At 40.8% G+C, this 22740-nt stretch overlaps 1 protein-coding gene across 2 annotated transcripts in view; it reads right to left on the bottom strand.

Moving 5' to 3' along the window:
* PALMD (palmdelphin) overlaps positions 1-22740 on the bottom strand; it is a 52621-nt gene that overhangs the window by 16261 nt on the left and 13620 nt on the right. For both annotated transcript variants that reach the window (XM_018572639.1, XM_018572640.1), the window contains exons 2-3: positions 17014-17094; positions 10334-10464 (exon numbers count right to left, since the gene is read on the bottom strand). In XM_018572639.1, the coding sequence (XP_018428141.1) occupies positions 10334-10464; positions 17014-17094 (212 nt within the window). The remainder of the gene's footprint in view (positions 1-10333; positions 10465-17013; positions 17095-22740) is intronic.

Raw genomic sequence — 22740 nt, 5'->3', positions numbered from 1 at the left:
TCCTGTCCAGTAGACACAACAGGAAGCGAGAGGAAATTTCTCCAATGTAAGGGAAATCTAGTCTTATAGAGTTGTCCCTAGATCAAGTGCCTATGTTGGAGGATTTCCCATCTAGTCCCGTTATGGTGACAACTCAATATTTTGGATGTCCGTTTACAACTGAGAGGTCCCCATGGGCTAAATAAGAAAAAAAGCTTGATCCCCCCCATCCATGCTCTTTTGCTGACTAATGTATTCAGATTACCTGAACATTGAATGCAACTGTTTGGCCGACAATTTTCCACCGGGCTTCTTTGGCAAAAGTTGGAAAATTTAGAAAATTCCACTTTTTTCGAACCCAAATGTGCCGGCAGTGCCACCCACGTATTACATTTTGTCAAATTCAGCTGAAATCGGACAAAATTCTCTACGTATATGGCCATTTTAAGGGAGTTCAGCTCACAGCAGATTACTAGATTTCATGGCCATACCAGGCATATGGGGACATCTCCAGAGTCATGGATAGCAATAAATGATGGAATCAAAACTTGCCTTGTTCCCACAACTGAAAAAGTATTATATAAAGTTTCTTTTCACATGCTGACCAGTTTCCCTCAGCTAGGAAAAGATTAAACAGCCAGGAGTATGAACAAATAATCCCCACATGAGTTCCGGGGACTGAAGCAATCAGCCTGTTAAATCGCAGGATTATAGAAGCTTTGGCTTTATAGGATAAATCAGTGATACATGCGCCATCACTTATCCCCCACTAGAGAAGGCGTTCAATAGCTATCAAAATCTCTGCTAACTAAAACAATAAAATGGCCTGAAAAAAAAACCTGTTTAATAAACTACATTAATTTATAGCAGCAGACCCATTCAGATGCATCAAACCGAAAAAAACATCTGATTGGCCAGAAAAGACACATGTCTGATACAGTTTCATTTTTGAACGAAATTCGGACAGGATCCGAAATTCAGATTCGGACACATTCAGATGCTTTGTGATTCGGAAATTCAGATGTGTCCGAATGTGCGAATTTCGATTCGGAACGAAACAAATCGCACATGTCTAATTTGAACCCTGGGCAGCCATGTCAGCACTCCTCTGCTCAACAAAAGTTGATTTTTCAATTAGCTTTTGTCGAAGAAGCCAGCCCGAACAGTGACCCCGAACAGTGCTGCATCCAGTCAGATGCAAGCACTTTCTAGGTAATCAGCAGCCGCTGGAGCAGAAGCTGCTCTATACAATAGCCAGCAGCACGTTTAGCGTGGATGGGGGAATCTGTTGCATTTTATTTTGCTCAGCCAGCTCTCATGTAATAGTGTATGGCAAGCTTTATTTGGACATGTAGTTTTAGATGAGCAAAAAACAAACCAAAGCCTAACTCCAGCTATCTTTGCGGGTAACATCCCTAAACTCTTACCAGAGAACAGTGGCGTAACAATCGCCATAGCGACCCAGGCGGCCGCTATGGGGCCCGTGCACATCCCTCTGAGGGTCGCTATGGCGTCTCGGGTGCTGGCTGTCACTGACATACTCAGCAGCTGCTGTGATGGAAAACGTTCCCACTCACAGCCGCAGCGGAGCTGTGTCAGTGACAGCCAGCAGATGTGGCAGAATAGGCCGGTTACACTGGTGTTCTATCGATAGTCCAAACTTATCGAGTTGTGGGACCGCATGACTTCCGGTCCCAGAACTCGATAAGTTCGAACTTTCGATCGATCACCGGCATTTGCAGTAAAGGAGGCGGGGCCCGCCTAACAGCAACCCCGCCTCCTCTCACATCACTGGCCAGCGATCTAAGAGCAGGTGGGGCCAGTGATGTAGGAGGAGGCGGGGCCCGGGAACGGAAGAGGAGGCAGGGGCCCGGGAACGGAAGAGGAGGCAGGGGCCCGGCGGCGGCGACCACGGAGGTGACAGGTAAGAAGCGTACAGCGCAACTGAGACCTTGCAGAGCCCACCATAGAGATTCTATGGTGGGCTCTGCAAGTGGCATAACTAGCAATCACGGGGCCCCATACAAAATTTTGCTATGGGGCCCTGTGATTTCTAGTTACGCCCCTGCCAGAGAACAATATTTTTTCACAGCAGCGGGCCTTTTAGTGATATTTTTCTCAGCTCTATCCTAAGAGTATAATGTTACAGAGATGTAATATTTAAGACCCATTGAGAGACTGCCAAAAGTATTATCATTGGTAGGCTGTAGCTTCAGTCACTGAGTCTCAACTACTGGTTGGGAACTGCGGACGTAAACGCCTGTCTTTACTGGATGGAAGCATTTGCTCCAATTTGCACCTTGATTTATACCTCCTAGCTGAAATCAGATTTGCAGTAGAGTATCAACACAATTAGTTCTGACACTAAGCCATAATAACACAACATGACCTTTACATAAGAGTGATGGACTGACCTCTTTATGTAATAGTATGAAAGGGTTAACAGCTTTCTAAAACCAAGGGCCAAAATGTCAGCTATGTCTGCTGGTAAATCTGAAATTACAATCTGTCCAGTAAGTTCTCATGATTCTCAATGAATGCCACTTTTTCAGTTTAGACTGATTTCAGTCTGTAAAGAAACAGTGAGATGAAGGGACTGTAGGGTGGAAGGGTTCATCCAAAACTCATATCATAGTAAAACGTGAAACATTTAGAAATAGTAATTATGGCAAAACTCCAAGAAGGAGAGCTCAGATTCAGAGCCCACCATTGAAGGTGAGTGATATACAGTAGTATGGCCCCGGGATCACTCTTGGACAATTTTATATAGAAGTGCCTGGAGAATGACATGGCATGAGGCTGAATACAATTATCATAAAATTAACTTTAGAGTTATTATAGAACCAAAGCCAAATCTTTTTTTTTTTTTAGTTTTCGATAGAGTAAGGGAGGTTTATATCCCCTTCGTCATCTGTGTCCCATTGGGGAGAATTTCCTTTACTTCCTGTCTTATAGCCACAATAGGAAGTAAGAGGAGATCTCTCCAAAGTGAGGAAAATTCCTGGTGGTCAACAGGGTCACTAGAATTAGTGTCCCCATTCCTGTTCTGATGACTACCCAAAATCTAGGATTTTCTTTCAGTCACCAAGATAAATAGAGAGGGTAATTCCCTAACATGAATACAGAGAGCAATAAAAATTGTTGTTTTTGGGGGGTTGTTTTTGATTTATTTATTTTTGTATTATTTTATTCATCTGTTTTATTTTTTATTTTTTTTTACCAATGCTGACTTTGGAGACATTCTCTCTTTGAGACAGAGAGCCCTCAATCTCCTTCTCATCTGCAGCCCCACACGCACAAACACTGAACAGAGAATTTCTCAGGATAGAGCACTTCCTGTTCATTTACAAACTGAAGAGATAGTAAACATGACATTTGTGTTTACTATCTCTGCAGTTATTAATGAACACCATAGTGCTCAATACTAGGCACTCCTGTGTTCATTCTGGAAAGTGAAGGATGGGTAAAGATAAAAGAAATGTGCACCGCAGTCTGCTCCCCTCGATGTCTCCGTCTCCTCCACAACCTGTTGTCTGCTGAGAGAGGCTTGGGGGAGAGCAGCGGGGATTGGAGGGCACACAAGAGAGCAGTGGGGATTGAAAGGGGACATAGAGAAAGTGGAAGGGAAGCTGCAATTAGCTTCCCTTGCAGCAGAGGAGAGGAACATTGACAAGTGGGCACGGTGCAGGCGGTGGTCACATTTTGTTATGAAGGACTGTGATCAGAATGCAGAGAATTTAAGGCCTGCTGACCTGGCTAACTGTATGGCTTTCTATTTTGCTGTAAAGCTTAGGTTGGTTTCAATGAATAGGGTCAAATTAACCCTTGCGCACATGGTCCCCATTCATCCCTTTGAATTGCTCTATAAATATTCTACCTAAGTCACAAGGCTGTCCATAGGTATGAACAGGGATTTTAGTGTGTATGTGCATTTCTATTATGGTAAATGTTTCCTTAAAAGTGTTACTTTTCAGTATTGAATAGAATAGGAAAGGGTTATAACTTCTGCTGTGCTGACTGTTTCCCTATCAGTAGGGATGCACCGATACCGGCTTTTTGTACGTTTTTTTTTAGTACAAATACCGATTTGTCTTTCTGTACTCTGCTAGCATGGAGCTGGCTTCCCGGACAATCAGGAAGCTGTGCGGCATTTCATTAACCGCTGCCCGGCTCCTTAATTGTTCGGGAAGCCGGCTCCATGCTGTTTGGCCAGCTTGATGCTGATTGGCTTGGGGTTTTTTTTCTAGCAATTGGTTGGAGTAGTGAGGGGTTAGTACCTGTTGGGTATTTATGGCTCTATGGGTCCCTGCTAAGGAGATGTACACTCTCTAGATGTCCTGGTGACCACTGTCACAAGGGCTGAAAATGAAAAAAGTTTTCACCAGATGAAGAATCAGGGAGAAATATTCCAATGTAAGCAAATGTTCTGGTGACAACTATAATTAAATTTTCCTAACTTTCACGAGAGTTCCTGTTTTGTCTTCATTACAGGAGGTAAGGAGACATCAACCCAATGGCATGCAGATGGCAAAAGAATACCTGACAGGGGTTTACTTTTAGTACTTTACTTTAAGTGCAACTAAAGCCAAAACCTTTTAGTTTTGGATACAGTAGAGAGGGATTAGAACACTTGTCAGATTTGTATTGCTCTCTATATTCATGTTAGGGAATTACCCTCTCCATTTAACTTGGTAACTGAAAGAAAATCCTAAATTTTGGGTAGTCATCAGAACAGGAATGGGGACACTAATTCTAGTGACCCTACTGACCACCAGGGATTTTCCTCACTTTGGAGAGATCTCCTCTTACTTCCTATTGTGGCTATAAGACGGGAAGTAAAAGAAGTAAAGGAAATTCTCCCCAATGGGACACATATGACAAAGGGGTTATAAACCTCCCTTACTCTATCCAAACGGAAAGAAAAAAAAAGATTTGGCTTTGGTACTATAATAACTCTAAAGCAAAAACAAACAGATTTTGGCGTTAGCTATATAGAACCTGTTGTAAAATGTGTGTGGCCACACAGCCTGGGCATCGCTTTGCTTTGCTCTGCCTGCTGCATATCTACATTGAAGAGTTAATCAGTGCACAATACTGTACAGTGTGTACTGTGACACTGCTTGAAAACATAAAACAGAGCCATAAAATGCTAACAAATGGGGAGGATGATGAAAAGGTCATTGCACTCTACAGCTGCTCAACAATCAATGTACCATTGGAAAGATTGTATATCTGTACATAAGGAAGCAATAATATGAGCCCTGTGTCTGATACGAATGACAAAGCTATAACTAATTTGTTCTTTTCAATAGAAACTTACAGTGTTTTACATAATTCCTGAGTTGTGTATGTAAAAGTGATCCCGTTCATTTGAAAAATATTTCCTGTATAAGTTAAGTGTTTAGTAACCTTGTTAAGTTTGTATTTCATTTGTATAAGGGGGTAACAATGCTGATTACATATGCAGACTGTATTTTTATTCCTAATAGTGCTGCACAATGATTGTGCCTTGTGGAAAGTTTGATTTGCAATATGCATTATGTTATTTATAATTGTATTATATCCACTCTGTCTACCCATAAATACAATTGCATACTATTATGTTTCTTTAATTTTCATACTTGTAATATTCAAGATATATTTTGAAAGTTTAAGTTAAAAGGAGAACTATGAGGTGAGTGAATTTTACTCAACCTCATAGTTCGAGCCGACGTGTGACAATGAAACTGTCACACGTCAGCTCAATAGATCGGAAAATGAGCGAACACATACCATCGCTCGCTCACTTCTCGATCATATATAAATATCTGTAATAAATAAATAATAAAAAAAAAATGTTCCTGCAGAGAGCCGTGACTGTCACTCACGGCTCCCTGCTGGGATTCCCCCCTCCCAGCTCCGATCCTCCAGCGCTGACTGGCAGAACGGACGGGGAAGGGGGTGGGTACAGCTGGCTCTGCCTCTAGATAGGCAGAGCCAGCTGTCAATCACGCAGCTGGGTGGATCTCAACAGTAATGTCGGGATCCATCCCGGCTGCGGCGGTCTCAGTATACTGCGAGCTGTAGCTTGCGATATACTGAGCTTTGGGTCACGGGAGGACGCTAGTTTATGTCCTCCCATGACCCTTAGGAGAACTATGGGGAAAAACACTTACCCCATAGTTCTCTTTTAAGACACTGTTCACATCACTTAAATTCTGTTGCTGAATAATGCAACACAACAGGTGTCCCTGCCCGGCTCTGTTTATCTTATCTCTTGTTCTTGGTCACTAGCTATGAAGACTTATAATGAGCTTGTAAGGAGTTACCATTTGAGATGATAATGCTTATCCATTCCTCCATCATCAGTTTATTAAGACCCTGTAGGCTCAATTCACTAAGCTAAAATACCAAGATAAAGAAAACATGACAGTTATTTTTAGTCTAGTCCAATGAGATTTGAAAATAACAGTCACATGACTGAAAATAAAGAAACTTATCCTTGTTTAAAGCTTTGTGAATTGAGCCTCATGCCTGTAAGGTTGTTATAAACAATAGAGCCAGAACATCTTTCCATCCTGTACCAACACAGATGTTGTCAATCTTTATCTTAATCAGATATATATTTTGTTTTGAGGAGCCATTAAGCCTTGTTATTGGTTAACACGCGTGTCAATTTGTTGATAAGACTTTGATATAAGTGATTCTACACCCTATACATCTGTGCTTCTATAATGAAGAATGCTCTGAAATAACAAAAGTATTTTGATTCATATGATCTAAGATATTTGTTAATTGGATCTTCTCGCCTCACAAATTTATATAAAAGGTCTGTCTAATACAAGGAAGATGCGAGGGCACAACAAGAAGTTGGAGGGGATGAGGTATAAATGTAAGCTGCGTTATGGGTTTTTTCTTTGAGAGTGGTAAAAATATGGAATTCACTTCCACAGATAGTTGTATCAGCGGGTGCTCCAAAAAAACATTAGGATGAGTTCCTCAGTTCACAAAGCATACAGGGTTATTGAAATTCCGAACATTATACACACACACATCATACAGGTTGAATCGGATAAACCTGTGTCTCTATTCAACCTCACCTACTATGTAACTATGAGACTCTGCCTTGATTTCTGACTTTTATCACACTTGTCTCTCTGTATACTGGCTATAGAAATATAGATTGCTGAAGATACTTATCTTCTCTCTTATTTGAATATTTATTTGTCAAGTCTACTGGTCATGTCTGACTGACTGAATACAATAGACTTTGCATGCAAGGTTTCTTTTAAACACAGTTTTTGGCAGCTGTAGCAGAACTTTGATAGCATTTAACAGAAAAATCTACACTAAGATCCGGATTTAAACTTTAAAAATTAATTAAAGTACCCCAACTATTAACAACAATGTATCTTATTTGTATATCACTCAACTGTAGATCCTCAAATCATCTCTGAATTGTTGCTGACACTGTCCTTCCTTCTGGAGGGAGGCTACTTTTGTTCCCCATGGTCCCTGTGTGTGTTGCAAAGTAGCCACCGCTCCAAGCTCACTCCTGTGATGGACTACAATCTCCATACAAATTAGTAAACTAAATATGACATGGTAGTCCATCACAGGAGCGAGCTTGGAGCAGTGGCTACTTTACAACACGCACAGGGACCATGGGGAACAAAAGTAGCCACCCTCCAGAAGGAATGACAGTGTCAGCACTAATTCAGCCTACAGCTGAATGATACACTAATTAGATACATTTTTGTTAATAGTTAAGGCTTTAACTCCTGAGTTTAGTGTCTCTTTAAAGGTGAACTCCAAGGAGCTGACAAGGATACTCTTGAAGTCAACCCCTTCTTCCCCCAGGGGCTGCAAGGGTCAAAGGCTTGTTTTGCCTACAGTACCAAGGAAAAGCACTTTTCACTTACTTATCCCTCGCGCCTGCAGGTTTCTCATCTCATGGGACTAGTCCCCCGAAGCCTCCTCTCTTCGATACTCCTGCTGTGACATCCTGCTGAATCAGCCTATATGTGAGCAGTGGGTGGCCCTGTCATAACCTCCTGGCTTGACAAAAGTCAATTTGAAAATCGACTGATGGCGGAAAATTCTTGGCTCAACAATGACTGTATTCTGTCGGATGCAATCACAGTTTGGGTAGTCAGGAAGCTGCCATTGTTGCGGCTGCCTGAATACAACAGCCGGCAGTGGAGATTCCTAACAGCGTGGAGGGGGGAATTTATTGATTTTCTCTCATTCAGTCCATGGGCTGAACAAGAGAAAATCAAGACATGTATGGCCACCTTAACTACAACAAGAAAAGCTGGAATCAGGTGAGAAACAAAGAAGGGGCATGACCTTAACTGGTATAAAGGAGTATCCTAATCAGATGAAGCAGAACCAAGCTAAGAAATCTTCTTAGCACATATTAGCAATTAAAGCATTGTCCTAAGTAATTGCTTCTATTTAAAGCTCAATGGTGCTACTGGTGCTACACACAAGATCTGTGTAATTGTGTCAAAGGGGATCTACCTTCTTTAAAGCAAACTGTAGATGTGTGCTAGGACAGTGATGGATGTGTAGTGGGTGCAAAGCATTAAAGGGGCTGCAAACGCTTTTGAAGAAGAAATAGTATCCAAAGAAGGGATGCTACACAACCAAATGGTAAACACACACAATTATTATTATAATAGGTATTTATATAGCAGTACTTTACTTATTGTACATTCACATCAGTCCCTGCCCTCAAGGAGCACAGTCTAAGGTCCCTACTTCATATGTGTACATAGACATTCTAGGGCCGATTTAGAGGCAATAATTCTACTAGCATGTCTCTGGAGTGAGGGAGGAAATCCACACAAGCACAGGGAGAACAGCACGTTGTTTCCTGGTTGGGAATCAAACCAAGGACACTAGTACAAAAAGGCAAGAGTGCTAATGCTAACCACTAAGCTACTGTGCTATACCTTGGATTTATTTTATGCTGCAGTGCAAATAAAGGTACATGGGTAAGTATGGTGAACAGCCCACACATTGGGGTGAGAGGGTATGTTATAAGGTGTTGGTTGAACATATGTATGATGTGCCCCTGAGTGTTGGAACTCAGGTGATAATTGTCTGTTCTCTACTGTTTGTTTTATATGAAACTTAATAAAAACAATTTAAAAAAAAAGTATGGTGAACAGTTTCAGATGTCCCCACCAATTATCAGGTTCAAGAGCAGGGATGCTTGAAACTGTTGTCTGGTGTACTTACCTAAGTACTTTTGTTTGCACTGCAGCAGAAAATAAAACCATTGTGTGGATTGGTCATTTGGTTGTGCAGCATCGGCTATTACCTTGGACACTATAGAGTCCTTTCATGAAGATTTGGAAATTGTAATAACTCTTTGATTGCATCAAATTCATGACTAAAGTATGTAAAATAGGCATTTTCCAAGCGTTTATTTTCTTGAAGCCGGGGGACCATTTCCAGCAACTTTGCCTCTCAACTTTACTACAGCTAGTTTAATCTGCAAAGGCTCAGACTATCCTCATATTTGTCACAAATCATTTTTAAACCTTTTAATCAACAACAAATTGGGCAATATGTTGTTTTTTTTAGTAAAGTACAGAACTGTTGTATCTAGGCATTTTTTTTATGCTCGGTCTTAGCTATATCCTTTTTGAACCAAATAACACATAATCTGAGCAATGTAACTGCAGGGTCATCTTACTGTAAGGGCTTGTTCAAACCATAACACACATTATAATGCACTCCATGACATGCGTTATAATGTGCTTTACACGTAGCACTGTAATGCACTTTAGATATGGCGTGCCATTCAGAGTTAATTGCACCCTAATGCACTTCTACACTGAAACACACCTGCGATAGAGTGCACCTCAACACACAGAAGCATATGTTTTGTGTATTGCAGTGCACTGGAAAAACAATGCAGGACCTATTTTGTTGTGTGTCGAGATGTGTTGAAAACCCATTTAAAATGCACGGCCTACCTAATGCAATGTTCCTCAATGTACAAAAACTCTATTGTAAATAGCAGCACCATAAAATGATAGTGAAGGGCTATTAACATCTACCACATGTGAATGTCGATTTATATCACTATAGGCAATTTTTGAAACTCACATGCTCATGTGAAAAAAGCAGTCGTAATACCAATTAAGCGCACAACGTTGTATTTTTGTTAGTAGTGTCCTTTTAACCATCCCTGACCAAAACAAAACATGGCATGCTTGCATCAACAAGGAAACTATTGCTTCATTACTACCATTTTGTCTTGATTTGTATTGTGATTGTAATGCCTCCCTTGTATTGTAAAGCGCTGCACAAACTGTTGGCGCTATATAAATCCTGTATAATAATAATAATAATTACAAACCTGCCAATAATATGTTCCAGGACTTTCATCTGATTCTGGTCTTCTTGGTTTTGTCTCAGCATGTCCTGCTGTTCCTCTGGACTCATCGTATTTATTCCATCCAGCAGCCATTTTTCCCGCATCGTTTTTTTCTAGAAATTGAATGAAAAACACATTTTTCTATGTATTATAATAACTATATGTGAAGTAGATACAACAAAAAGTTGTTTCAGAGTTTCTCTGGCTCTAAAACCTATATTAAACATCTTTTTTTTTCCTTTGGGCCATTAGGGTAGGCAAAGAGTTATGTACATATCAGGCATGTAGGCGGCTGCTCTGCTGACTCAGCCAGTGCTGCACAGTAGCCCACTGTTTGTGCCCACCATTGCACAGCAACTATAAATTAATTCAAATTTTACAAGTGACTTTTTACTTAAAAACAACCAGGGCAACCCTTGTGTTGTCATGGAGAGCTTTGTTAGACTTTATTTAGCTTTGTGAAGGTCAGATAAAAGCTGAAATGCTAGAAATGTAAAACAATATATAATACAGTTTTATATTTCTTTTAGAAATCATTGGATCTATTTGGAAATGTAGTTAGTGTAATTAGCTGAATTTGTCATACTAGTCTCCTGTAATCCCTTGTGCAGCACCACTGAGACTGGGAGGGGGAGGTCCAGCACTAGCATTCAATCAGGTTCTGTTGTAGTACATATGTGCTAACAGCAAGAAAAAGCAGAGTGAGCAGAGGAATTACCTGATCAATGTTCTTTTACTCCTTCAATGGCTAATGGGCAGGCTTGGAACGTATTCCTGACCAAGCTCTGCTGCTATTGTTGCTGCAGTGGAGTTTCAAGAGTTGTCTATGTTGTCTGACTTCATCTTAAAAGAGAAGTAAAGCTAAACCATTATTTTGGCTTTGATAAAGATAATTAAATTGAACTGTGCTAATAAATATCTAAGAATAATTTGTGTTCTTATCTTTTAGAGAGATTTATTAGCGCAGTACACTTTAATTATCTTTATCTTGCCAGTGTCTCTCCCCATAGCGCGGAATTATAATCTCAATTATTTTGGCTTTACTTCCCTTTTGAGTCATGGGAGTTCATTTATTAGACGTAGACTGCCTAGGTTTTAGGACACATGAGGGAGATCAGGAGTACCTATAATTTTGTATCAGGAATGGATCATATTTAACTCAATGGCCTTTGAGAAGCTAAAGGTGGGAGAATTTCCTACCAAACAGAAAAAAAATCAAAATGGCCATCCTAAGTATAATAATTGTTTTGGGCAAGCGTTGGTCCTAAGACTGCTAAGGGACAATCTGGCTGGTAGATATGCTGGGAGCTTTATTTTATAACTGCATTATGGCAAAACCATGCTTTAAATCAAATGCTTTGGCTAGAAATTTCAAAAGTAATACAGTGTAAATGACAGGTAACGATACAGTCCTGTGTCTTAATGTAGTGCAGTTAATGTAGCATTTAGGATGAATAGTGTGTCAGGTTTTTGCTGCTATCTATATAGATTTCCTTCACTTCCTGTCCCAGTGATGGTTGTCATGAGGCAGGAAGTAAAGGGAAATCAATCCAGTAGGGACACATATAACAATAACACTTTTATTAGTGTTAGGGTAGGGTTAGAGCCACTGTGTCCCCCATGGAGAGCTCACCCTTACTTCCAGACAGTGGTTATCAAGATAGGAAGTGAAGGAAAATCTCCCCAGTGGAGATTCAGACAGAAATTAACACTTTAACTGGGAATTTTTCACGTCAAATTTGATGGAAAGGGCAATGTGCAATCTTTTAACAACTTAAGCTGGCCACAGAACTCTCATATAACTTTTGGATATGCAGGCATGTTCTGACTTTTAGTTAATAGTATTATTTGACACAACGTTGACATAAATATGAACACTTAGGTTGCTAAGCATTCATATTTATATGTGTGGAAGAGGGAGGAGCAAAGAGAAGGTAGAAGGGAGGAGTCAGAGGAGTAAGTAATAAGGTTTCCAAACTTGCCCAAAAAATAATTTCACCAGACAAAGGTTGGACAGTGGTATGTGCTTGTTCCAAGAGATGGTATTGCCACCCATTGGGGTAAAAACGGACAAATCAGGCAACATTTATTTGCTTAATGGCCACCTTAATAAAAATTCATCTTTGTTGGAAAGCTGCAGCAGATATGACTCTTACCAGTCAAGATTGGGATTGACACATGGCTAAGCCTTATTGGTGGAAAACAATAGGGACACAGAGATAGGAAATTACATCACAGCAGGGACGTGTGGTCAGGGGAGGCAGGTGAGGCAGAGCTTTACCTAGAATTATGGAGGAAAAAGCTGTCAGCTTCAGGTCTGAAGCTGACAGCATCTTCTCCATTCAGATCAGCATCTAACAGGTTACACAGCAGGGAAATACTCCCCGCTGTGTAACCTGTCATGGACAGAGCGCCTCGGCAGTGAGGACCAAGTGAGGGACAGGGAGGCTCCTTCCTGTCTCCTCCCTTCCTCCTTTACACTAGCTTGGGGGTTCGGGACGCGGCTTCGTCAGGCGGGGCGGAGCTTCGGCCAGTGGGGGCAGAGCTTCGGTCGACAGGGGATGAGGCTTCCCCCGGCAGGGGGCTGGGGAATGCCTCACCTGGAGCAAGAGGTACCGCACGTCACTGCATCACAGCTATGTAATTCCACTAAGGAGAACATTATACAAGCATTTCAACTGACTCTACCACCATGTGGCAGAACCACAAATAACAGCATAATATATAAGAAGGTGGTTATTATTATACAGGATTTTTTATAGCGCCAACAGTTTGCGCAGCGCTTTACAATATATAGAAGACACTACAATCACAATTGCACCTGTAAAGGAGTGGAGGTCCCTTGTATTTAGTAGCCCACCCAAGGTTTACAAAGGGTCCCTTTCTGTCCCTCAACCTAGCTTAAACAGGGGTATAAAATCAGACTGTGGGAGGGGTAAGGGGGAGTCATCGAGACCAGAGAAGAGAGATCTGTTTTTGTGGAAGGATGAATACCTTTTAGACCGTAAGTCATCTTAGACTTAAAAGGGAAAGAGGAAAAACTGAGTCATTCCTTTTCCTGCCAGTAGTATGTACTAGAGACTGTGAGTAAGTGGGTGCTGTAAGTCTCCTCCTAGTGCTAATGTGAAACCTCTCGTAGAATACAGACTAAGTGGCGAAAGTTTGGTTCTGTGTTATGGATATCATTGTGCTCTGCACTGTAAAGATGTCATATCATTTATCTGAGAATGTACATTATTTGCAAATCACTAGTAAAAGTTTTTTATGCAAACGAGTATGCTGGACTGGTCTATTTCTTGTAGAAGATAATAGTGTTGCCAATACCTGGTGAGCAGAGACATTAAAACCAGTTCTGGTCAAGAACTGGGTAGTGGCCTAGTAGAGGAGGGTCAACCTGCTTGGTGGCAGCAAGGATGCTCTGTTGTTTCATGTGCCGTGCAACCTGAAGGAACCCCATGTACCGTGGGCTTCCAGGGTTTAGAGGGACCCCATGTGTACTCTGCCTGGAACTACAGTACATAGGAGGGGCCCTACACAGAGTTTGTAATTGTGTAGGTTCTCACAAAGTATGTGGCTGAGAATCATGGGGAAAATTAGAAAGAGAAGTGAACCGGTGTGTTGGCTGCTGAAGTTTCAGACCTGAAACCACTAAAACAGTATAAAAGGCCCCAATGCAGGAACTGCTTAAACAGCCTGCCACAAGGAGTGCTTCACACCTACACTACATTGCCAAAAGTATTGGGGCACACACATGACACGCACATGAACTGTAATGGCATCCCAGTCTTAGTCCGTAGGGTTCAATATTGAGTTGGCCCGCCCTTTGCAGCTACAACAGCTTCAACTCTTCTGGGAAGGCGTCCACAAGGTTTAGGAGTGTGTCTATGGGAATGTTTGACCATTCTTCCAGAAGCGCATTTGTAAGGTCAGGTACTGATGTTGGACGAGAAGGCCTGGCTCGTAGTCTCCGCTCTAATTTATCCCAAAGGGATTCTATCGGGTTGAGGTCAGGACTCTGTGCAGGCCAGTCAAGTTCCTCCACCCCAAACGCGCTCATCCATGTCTTTACGGACCTTGCTTTGTGAACTGGTGCGTAGTCATGTTGAAACAGGAAGGGGCCATCCCCAAACTGTTCCCACAGAGTTGTGAGCATGAAATTGTCCAAAATGTGTTTTGTATGTTGATGCCTTAAGAGATCCCTTCACTGGAACTAAGGGGCCAAGCCAAACCACTGAAAAACAACCCCACACCATAATCCCCCCTCCACCAAACTTTACACTTGGCACAATGCTGTCAGGCAAGTACCATTCTCCTGGCAACCGCCAAACCTAGACATGTCATTCGGATTGCCAGACAGAGTGTGATTCATCACTCCAGGGAACACATCTCCGCTTCTCTAGAGTTCAGTGGCGGCGTGCTTTACACTACCGCATCTGACGCTTTGCATTACACTTGGTGATGTAAGGCTTGGATGCAGCAGCTCGGCCATGGAAACCCATTTCATGAAGCTCTCTATGCATTGTTGTTGTGCCAATCTGAAAGCCACACGAAGTTTTGAGGTCTGTTGACAGTTGGTGACTTCTGTGCACTGTGCGCTTCAGCATGCACTGACCCCGCTGTCATTTTATGTGGCCTACCACTTCGTGGCTGAATTGCTGTTGTTCCCAGTTGCTTCCACTTTGTTATAATACCACTAACAGCTGACCGTGGAATATTTAGTAGCAAGGAAATTTCCCGGATGGACTTATTGCACAGTTGGCAACCTATCACGGTACCACGCTTGAATTCACTGAGCTCCTGAGAGTGACCAATTCTTTCACAAATGTTTGTAGAAGCAGTCTGCATGCCTAGGTGCTTGATTTTATACACCTGTGGCCATTGAGGTGATTGGAACCCCTGAATCCAATAATTTGGAGGGGTGTCCCAATACTTTTAGCAATATAGTGTATATCTGTATAAACAGCATGCTAACAATTTTTCTCTAAACTGATTTTAGCAACTGAAATCTGATTGGCTGCTAAATGTTAGTGTTTTGTTTTCTGTCTTATAAAAGGTACTGGGCTGCTGTAATTCCAGTCTAGAAAGAACATTGTTTAAAGGAATTTCAACACATTTTGTTTACCAAATGCACGTGTTTCAGAGCAAACATATTTCTGCACAATGGATGTCTTTCTGTGCCCGCTCTGTATTTATTTTTCAGCTGAGTGTATGGCATGCACTCCATTGTTCCCAGTGCTCTACTGAAGGAACTAAATCAATTCTATCTGCTGTGGTATGTGTAGTTATATAATTCTGTGAAGGCTTCACATTGTGGTAATCTACCTTTGTGAAAGAATTTTGAACCTTGAAAGCAGCATGTGAAACTGTGTGCTGACACTGACCAGATACCTCTGATTGCAACAAAAATCCAGTATCTGTAAACCGCTGGGAAATTTCATTTCCAGTGATATGTCATAGTAATGATAATATTTAACGGCAAGTGCTTATATCATCGCTAACAGTGACAAGCCATCAAGAACAAAGAAGAGAAACAAAAGTAAAAGGGGTAGAAAGAGAATTAAAAATTATAGATCAATTGACTAAGTACTGAGCCTTGCACTATAAGTTTAGGTGGCCATACCCGAGAGCAGGCTACTAAAACCAACTTTTTACCATACCTGATCCTTGAAGTGATATTAAAATCCAAAGGCTTTTAAGCTATTTCAAATGCTGATTAAATAATTTATAATAGGATGCTGCTTTCTGAAGTCTAAATGTTTTAGCTTACTGCAGAATCAGCTGGTCCCCTGAGCGCTGTCTCTGATATCCTGTTTTAGGGTGGCTTCTTTCCCTTGCAGGGTCTTATGAAGACACCCTTGTGTGTGCTAGTAAGCTGTGTGTGTCTCCAAACACACACACCACACACACACAGGCACGGCAAGGCAATCCATTCCCTTTTCCTCCCTTCTCCAGGCTAGGTAGATGGACAGCTGCTGGGACTGTGGTGTCCCTTGTGAACTTGTACTCAACAGAAAGTTCAGGGAAGCCAAGCAGAGAGAGTTGGAGCCAGCTGTTTGGAAACATGACTGTAACTGCCTGGGCAAAAATTGAAAGAAATACTTTGCTAGGCCAATGTACACTCTTCGGCCACTTTATTAGGTACACCTGTTCAATTGCTTGGCAACACAAAATGCTAATCAGCCAATCACATGGCAGCAACTCAATGCATTTAGGCATCTAGACGTGGTGAAGACGACTTGCTGAAGTTCAAACCTAGCATCAGAATGAGGAAGAAAGGGGATTTAAGTGACTTAGAACGTGACGTGGTTGTTGGTGCCAGACGGGCTAGTCTGAGTAGTTCAAAAACTGCTGATCTACAGGGATTTTCACACACAACCATCTCTAGGGTTTACAGAGAATGGTCCAAAAAAGAGAAAGTATCCAGTGAGTGGCAGTCGTGTGGGCGAAAATGCTTTGTTGATGTCAGAGGAGAATGGGCAGACTGGTTTGAGATTATAGAAAGGCAAATTATAATATTTATACACAAAAGCAAATAAAATCACATAACACAATATTTATGAATAAAAGCAGATAAAACCTTATAAGAAAATGGTACAAATAAGCCATTTCTGGAGCTAATAAGAAACTATTTTCAAACATTGATATATTGTAATAAACTTTACCTTTAAATGATGTAGTTTTAACTTTCCTTCTTCGATTTGAAGGCGTCTTTGTGCAATTTCTTCTTGCAACTTCCTCTTATCCTGAAATAAAAACATACACATTAAAGAATGGATAATTTGCGGAAGATCCTGGGTTAGAGATGGTCATAAAAGGCCCAATACTACTCTTGATATAATGGCCCAATGTTGCCCAGGTAAGGACAGGCAATTTAAGGATAGTCTAGGGAGCAATAGTGAGAACATCACATATTGGAAATTTCCATTTTTGCAATAGAGATTACCTGACTAGTTGGAAAAGCTCCATGCAACAAAGCTAAACGTTCTCAATGAGAAAAGGGAAGAAAAGGGTTCAGCATACATGCACCATTTCTGACACTGTAATAATGGCATAAATGACAACAAGTCATAATCCTACACAAGACAGGCATATCTCCCCGGCATATCTCCCCACCATTCTCTTTGAGTTGTCTACCCTCCTCTGGCCGGCCATGCTTCACAGGGTCTACAAAGATAAACCCATAAGCATGTCTAACTGATTCTTATAAACAGGTGTTCACAAAAAACACAGTGCTTACTCTAAATCATTGATCTTATCAAATGTTTATCCCTGCATAACCATATACTGTATATCATGCAACAAATGTATTGTATAATCACAACATAGCAATAAATATGTTCATCAAATAGTGTCTATTCAAATAAATCACCAGCACAAACATGTATTTATGGTTGAACCATATTTATTAGGACCCCCAGCCATCCAGCAGAGTACTTATCACCTGCAGAAATGAATGGGTGCGCATGTGCAGTAAGAAGAAGACCCAATGGTGATGTTTTTGCTGAAAAGACTATGCAGCACTGAGCTGAGGCACTCACTAAAGATTGCTTGAACAAAGAGGAAGGAAGGTATTTGACAAGGTAGGCTGCACTCATGCATGCCCCAAATAAATAACTAGCAACCTAGGTCATATGTTCTTTACAATACAGAATGTATGGTTTGAAGCAGAGATCAAATAAAATGAACAGAAAGGCTGCCCCATAAACAGCTACACACTATACAGAGAAAAACATTTTAGCTTACATGGGGGGACTTCCGGGGCATGGTGAGGGGGGTGTCCCCCGGATATGTAGACTTATTTACCACCAAAATCTCAGAAAAGAGTATTTATTTATGTGTTTATTTTGTTCTGAGTATTTGTATGGCATATTTATGTCTCAAAATGTAAAGAAATAATTATAATTTTGCGATGTAAATATTATAGGCTACCTCCTATCTTCATGAAGAAGCTTTGGTGAAATGCGTAGAAGGCTGGACCCACAGCACATTTATATATGATCCAAGGATGTTAATCGCAATAACAATACATGATCGGCTTATGTCAATGAAGAGATTGATCATTGAAAGTTTTGTTGAATTGTTTACATGCAGAATGTGATTGTGTGGTACAGGGAGGCTTAGTGCCCAGTTATTAAGCAAAATACTATGTTCAGGGAGTCGTGCTGTATTTACATCTCGGCAGTGGTTTTGCTTATATGTTTTATTATAAATGTCATTAACTAATAACTTTTAATAAAGATGTGATTTGTTTGTTACAATGTAATTGTGTCCTTTTCACTCCTGCGACATCTTAAAAGCCCTGTTTTGAGTATTTTGTTGTTGTATCTCTAAATTTAGGGGTGTGGTGTCTTGTTCTCATTTGGTGGCTCGGAATACATGTTTTTGGAAACTTCCAGGGAAAAAAAAGGTGAATGTGCTTCTGAGGATTATAGCGATTTTTTATTTATGATGGAATTTTAATGCATTAATTTAAAGAGTAAGTGTTGTGCTTCAGTTTAAGTGTTCATGGTAATTTAATACATTTAAGTTTTATGGTTAAGGTGAGTATTGGGGTTACTTGTTTACTTGTTAGGGTCTGATCAGTACTAGATAAGGGTCAGGGACAAACATACCACTATTCTGCTGTTACAGATGGAAATGGGAGGTACAAAGTGTAACACACATGGAATATATTAGTGAAGCTTTCCTAAAACATTTACATAAAACCTTTAGTATGCAGATTTTCACATTTTGAAGAATGCACCAACCTTGGCAAAAATACGTACTAGACATTCATGTTGTTTATTGTATTTAATTTCACACCATTCAACAGCAAACACCTAATGTTAAGACTCTGCACTATAATTCTGCCAAGAGAAAACATTAAGACAGTCAGCAATAACAAAAGTAAATAGTGCAAGATAAAAAGGATAGGTTTAATCTTGCAGATATAAAGATTATAATTTATACCGTGGAACATATTTTTGCATCTTCATACAAGAACACTTCAACAGATGGTTGTTGGCACAGGCAGCCTGTTATTTGCAAGTGATACCACAGACTATGCATTATGTGATTTAAGCAGTATGCATATGGCATATATTTGTATATATTGCAAGGGAGACAGGCTCAACTGGTAATGGCAGCAATAACCATGCACAACCATGGACACCCTGGAATCAGTTCAATGCAGGTGGGTTTTGTACAGCAATTCTGTAGAATAAAAAAGGAAACATCTGCACATCCAATTACTTCAATGCATCAATGACTCATTAGTCCTCAGTTATCACACCCCTGTATATTACTGGTAAGTGCAAAAATGTAATGGGCTTTTAAGGTACCAATTAACACAATTGTAGTCCAAACTCCTTTAAAATAAATAGTTTATTTTAGTTCAGTGGTTCTCAACCTGTGTAACCTCGGGACCCACATGTTTCCTTGGTCATTAAGGCGTGACCCAAAAATGATTTCATTTCTGAAACATTTTAATTTATTACACAAAACAACTTGTGCAGTATTCAGCAATATATATTTTGCTGAAAGTTGATATTAATGCGCCGGCCCGAAAGTGAGGAAATAGTCCCCTCTCTCCCCGGGCCATACCACTTTATCGGAGAGCCCGGGGGAGGCCGGGAGAGAGGGGACAGTTTGACATTATGAGGTTCCACAGGCTGAACCACAAATTCCCACTCTAGTTCTCTCTAATGCAGATAGGCCGGTCTATGCAGACATGACGCCGCGACCCACTGCAGAGGGTGTCGCGACCCACTTTTGGGTCGCGACCCACGAGTTGAGAACCACTGTTTTAGTTTAACATAGTTTATTTAATCCCAAGTTAAAATCATTTAAAAATATTAATTATAGATTTTCCTGGAAAGCTATAATTAACATTTTAAAGTTATTTTAACTTGGGATTAAATAAACTGATGATGATTCTATTTTAAAAGAGTTTGGACTACAATTGTGTTCATTGGTCCCGTAAAAGTCCATTACATGTTTGCACTTATCTGCACTTTCAAGCCACTATTTAAATGTGTGTCAGTTCCTGATTAACAGGGTGCCTCCTTTTTGTTCCACAAAACAAACAGCACATGTGCTTTTTAGCATTCCGTCAGTAGTCAGCCATTCACCCAGCAGCAGGATCTCGCATAGCAGAGACATTGATAGAGAGAGAGAGAGAGAGCCACTGAGCCTCAGTCAGCACACATACTATATATGTGCACAGGCCTGTGCACAGCTGAGACATGGACCTAGGACTGGAGGCTTCATCTCACCCAAAAGCCTCCAGGGTCCAGGATAAAGGTTTGCGCAACACAGCAATTTAAAATATTTGATGAATGCTTTTACATGCATCAGACCAAAAGTAACAACAAAATGTACTGTAACAATACTTGGCAACATAGAAGAAACTTCCTTCCTGTAGCAATTGCCACGGAGTGCTTCATTCGCTATATTATATTTTAACCAGTAAAAAAACTCTCTGTTTGGAAGCAATTATCTGATATTGCATTTTTCTCCAATATCTGGGGAAAACATTGCCTGTTTTTGGGGACATTCTTATACCCATGCCATTGACTTCCTGTGTGCTATGTTTGGGAGTTCCTGCTTATATCATTAGCCCCAGTATTGTAGTAAGAGAATAACTGCTGGGAAAAGCAGTGAGCCAATCACACGAGGAGGAAATTTCACTGTTTCCATGATTACAAGATTGCAACATTTGAATTTCATGTTAGTTATTAAAAATTATATAGCTGCTGATTTACATAGAAAGATAACTTTTAAAGCAGCACTGAAACCTCAGTATATAAACTATGCTCATATTTGACCCTAAATCCATAATTAAATTCACCATTTAATAACTTAAACTCTTTAGTTCATTGCATCAAAACATGGACGGGCATGTGCAGCCACAGGAAATTCTATTGTACTGTGCTGGGGAGATTTGTAGGGCAGGCCAAGTGATGTTGTGATGAGCAGTGCAAAGGCTGGCCAATGATGTGACATGCTTGAAGTTAGACTTGTCCACTTGTAGTTCCCTGTGGGAGCTTGCATAGAAAGGTGACAACTCTATGGTTCATATAGTACATGTAAAGGCAGCATTGTCAACCTTTTATTGTAAAATGTTTAAGAAGAACTCCAGCAGAATAAACCCTAACCCTTAAGTGCTCTTTTTTGTCTAGGGCACGGGTGAGAAAACCCGACCCCCCCAGCGGTGTTTTAACTTCCTATCCCAGCATCCCTCTGCCTTTGAGAGTCATGCCTGTAACTGGCAGTCTTGCAATGTCTCATGGGACTTGTAGTTCCACAACAGCTGGAGGGCCGGAGTTGCCCACTTCTGGTCTAGGGTCTATAATAACAAAGATATACTCACCTGAACCTCTCTCCCACCTGGCTGCTAGACCGGTCCTTACAGCCTCTCCCCCCTACATTCCATGTGATGGAGTGTCCCCAAGTATCCTCACGTCTAATGGCCTGTATTATACGTGATGACTCACGTATCCTTAGACTGCTGGGCTGTATTGGGAGAGAGGCTGCGGGCACTGGTAAGTATATCTTTGTTATTTTAGACCCTGCACTTAACCCTTGCAGGCCGGGGGTAGCCCCACTGCAAGGGTAAAGTTTTATTCTGCCCGGGGTTCTTCTTTAAGCAGAAGGAGAGTGGCAAGAATGGATATATTTTCAATATTTCTTTAGGCTGAAGGTGTAGATACACTTTAATAACATTCATTTTTTAATTTGATCATGTAAAAATGATACGTATTTTATATGAATTCAGGCCGCATAGAGGGTTAAGTATAGATGGAGGCATCTCACTAGTGAGAATCTAGGATCTAGCAACTGGTAATTCAAGTTTATGCTGGTAACACAGCTGTTCTGGAGAGTGCCAAAGCCAACAGGCCAATTTTCCAGTGTCTCACCCACAAAGACGACTGATGCAATTGGAGATTTACAGACATGGGTGTAGGTTGCTACAAAAGTCCATCAGACAATTCCATCGTAACTCCAGTTTGTGTATGTGTGAGTAGGATATTACTGAGGCATGAAGACTTCAACCTTACAATAACATTTCAAATCAGACATTCTCAGTTTCATCTCAGCACAGGTGGCATTGTCAGCAGGCTAGTCACTGTCATATGCTGGGCTCTGATAATGACATTGTACGGTTGTGTTTTGTTTAAATAGGAGAGAAATTATTTTTCATTTTTAACAGAATTAACATTAGCGATATATCTTCCAAAGATAGTTCCATTAAAAGCCATGCCATAGTGAGTATGTGTTAAGGGGCTCAGGCTATTCTACATTAATTAAACACTCACAGAAACTGTGAGTCATGGAGTTTAAGACACTGCAGGAGGGAGGGCAATATTCCAGGGTAAATAAGCTGTCTATCTATGAATGATTCACCAGTA

The sequence above is a fragment of the Nanorana parkeri genome, unplaced genomic scaffold (genome assembly GCF_000935625.1).
Source record: "Nanorana parkeri isolate BGI_ZX_2015 unplaced genomic scaffold, ASM93562v1 scaffold2091, whole genome shotgun sequence".
NCBI lineage: Eukaryota > Metazoa > Chordata > Amphibia > Anura > Dicroglossidae > Nanorana > Nanorana parkeri.
This window is presented reverse-complemented; position numbering and strand designations above follow the sequence as displayed.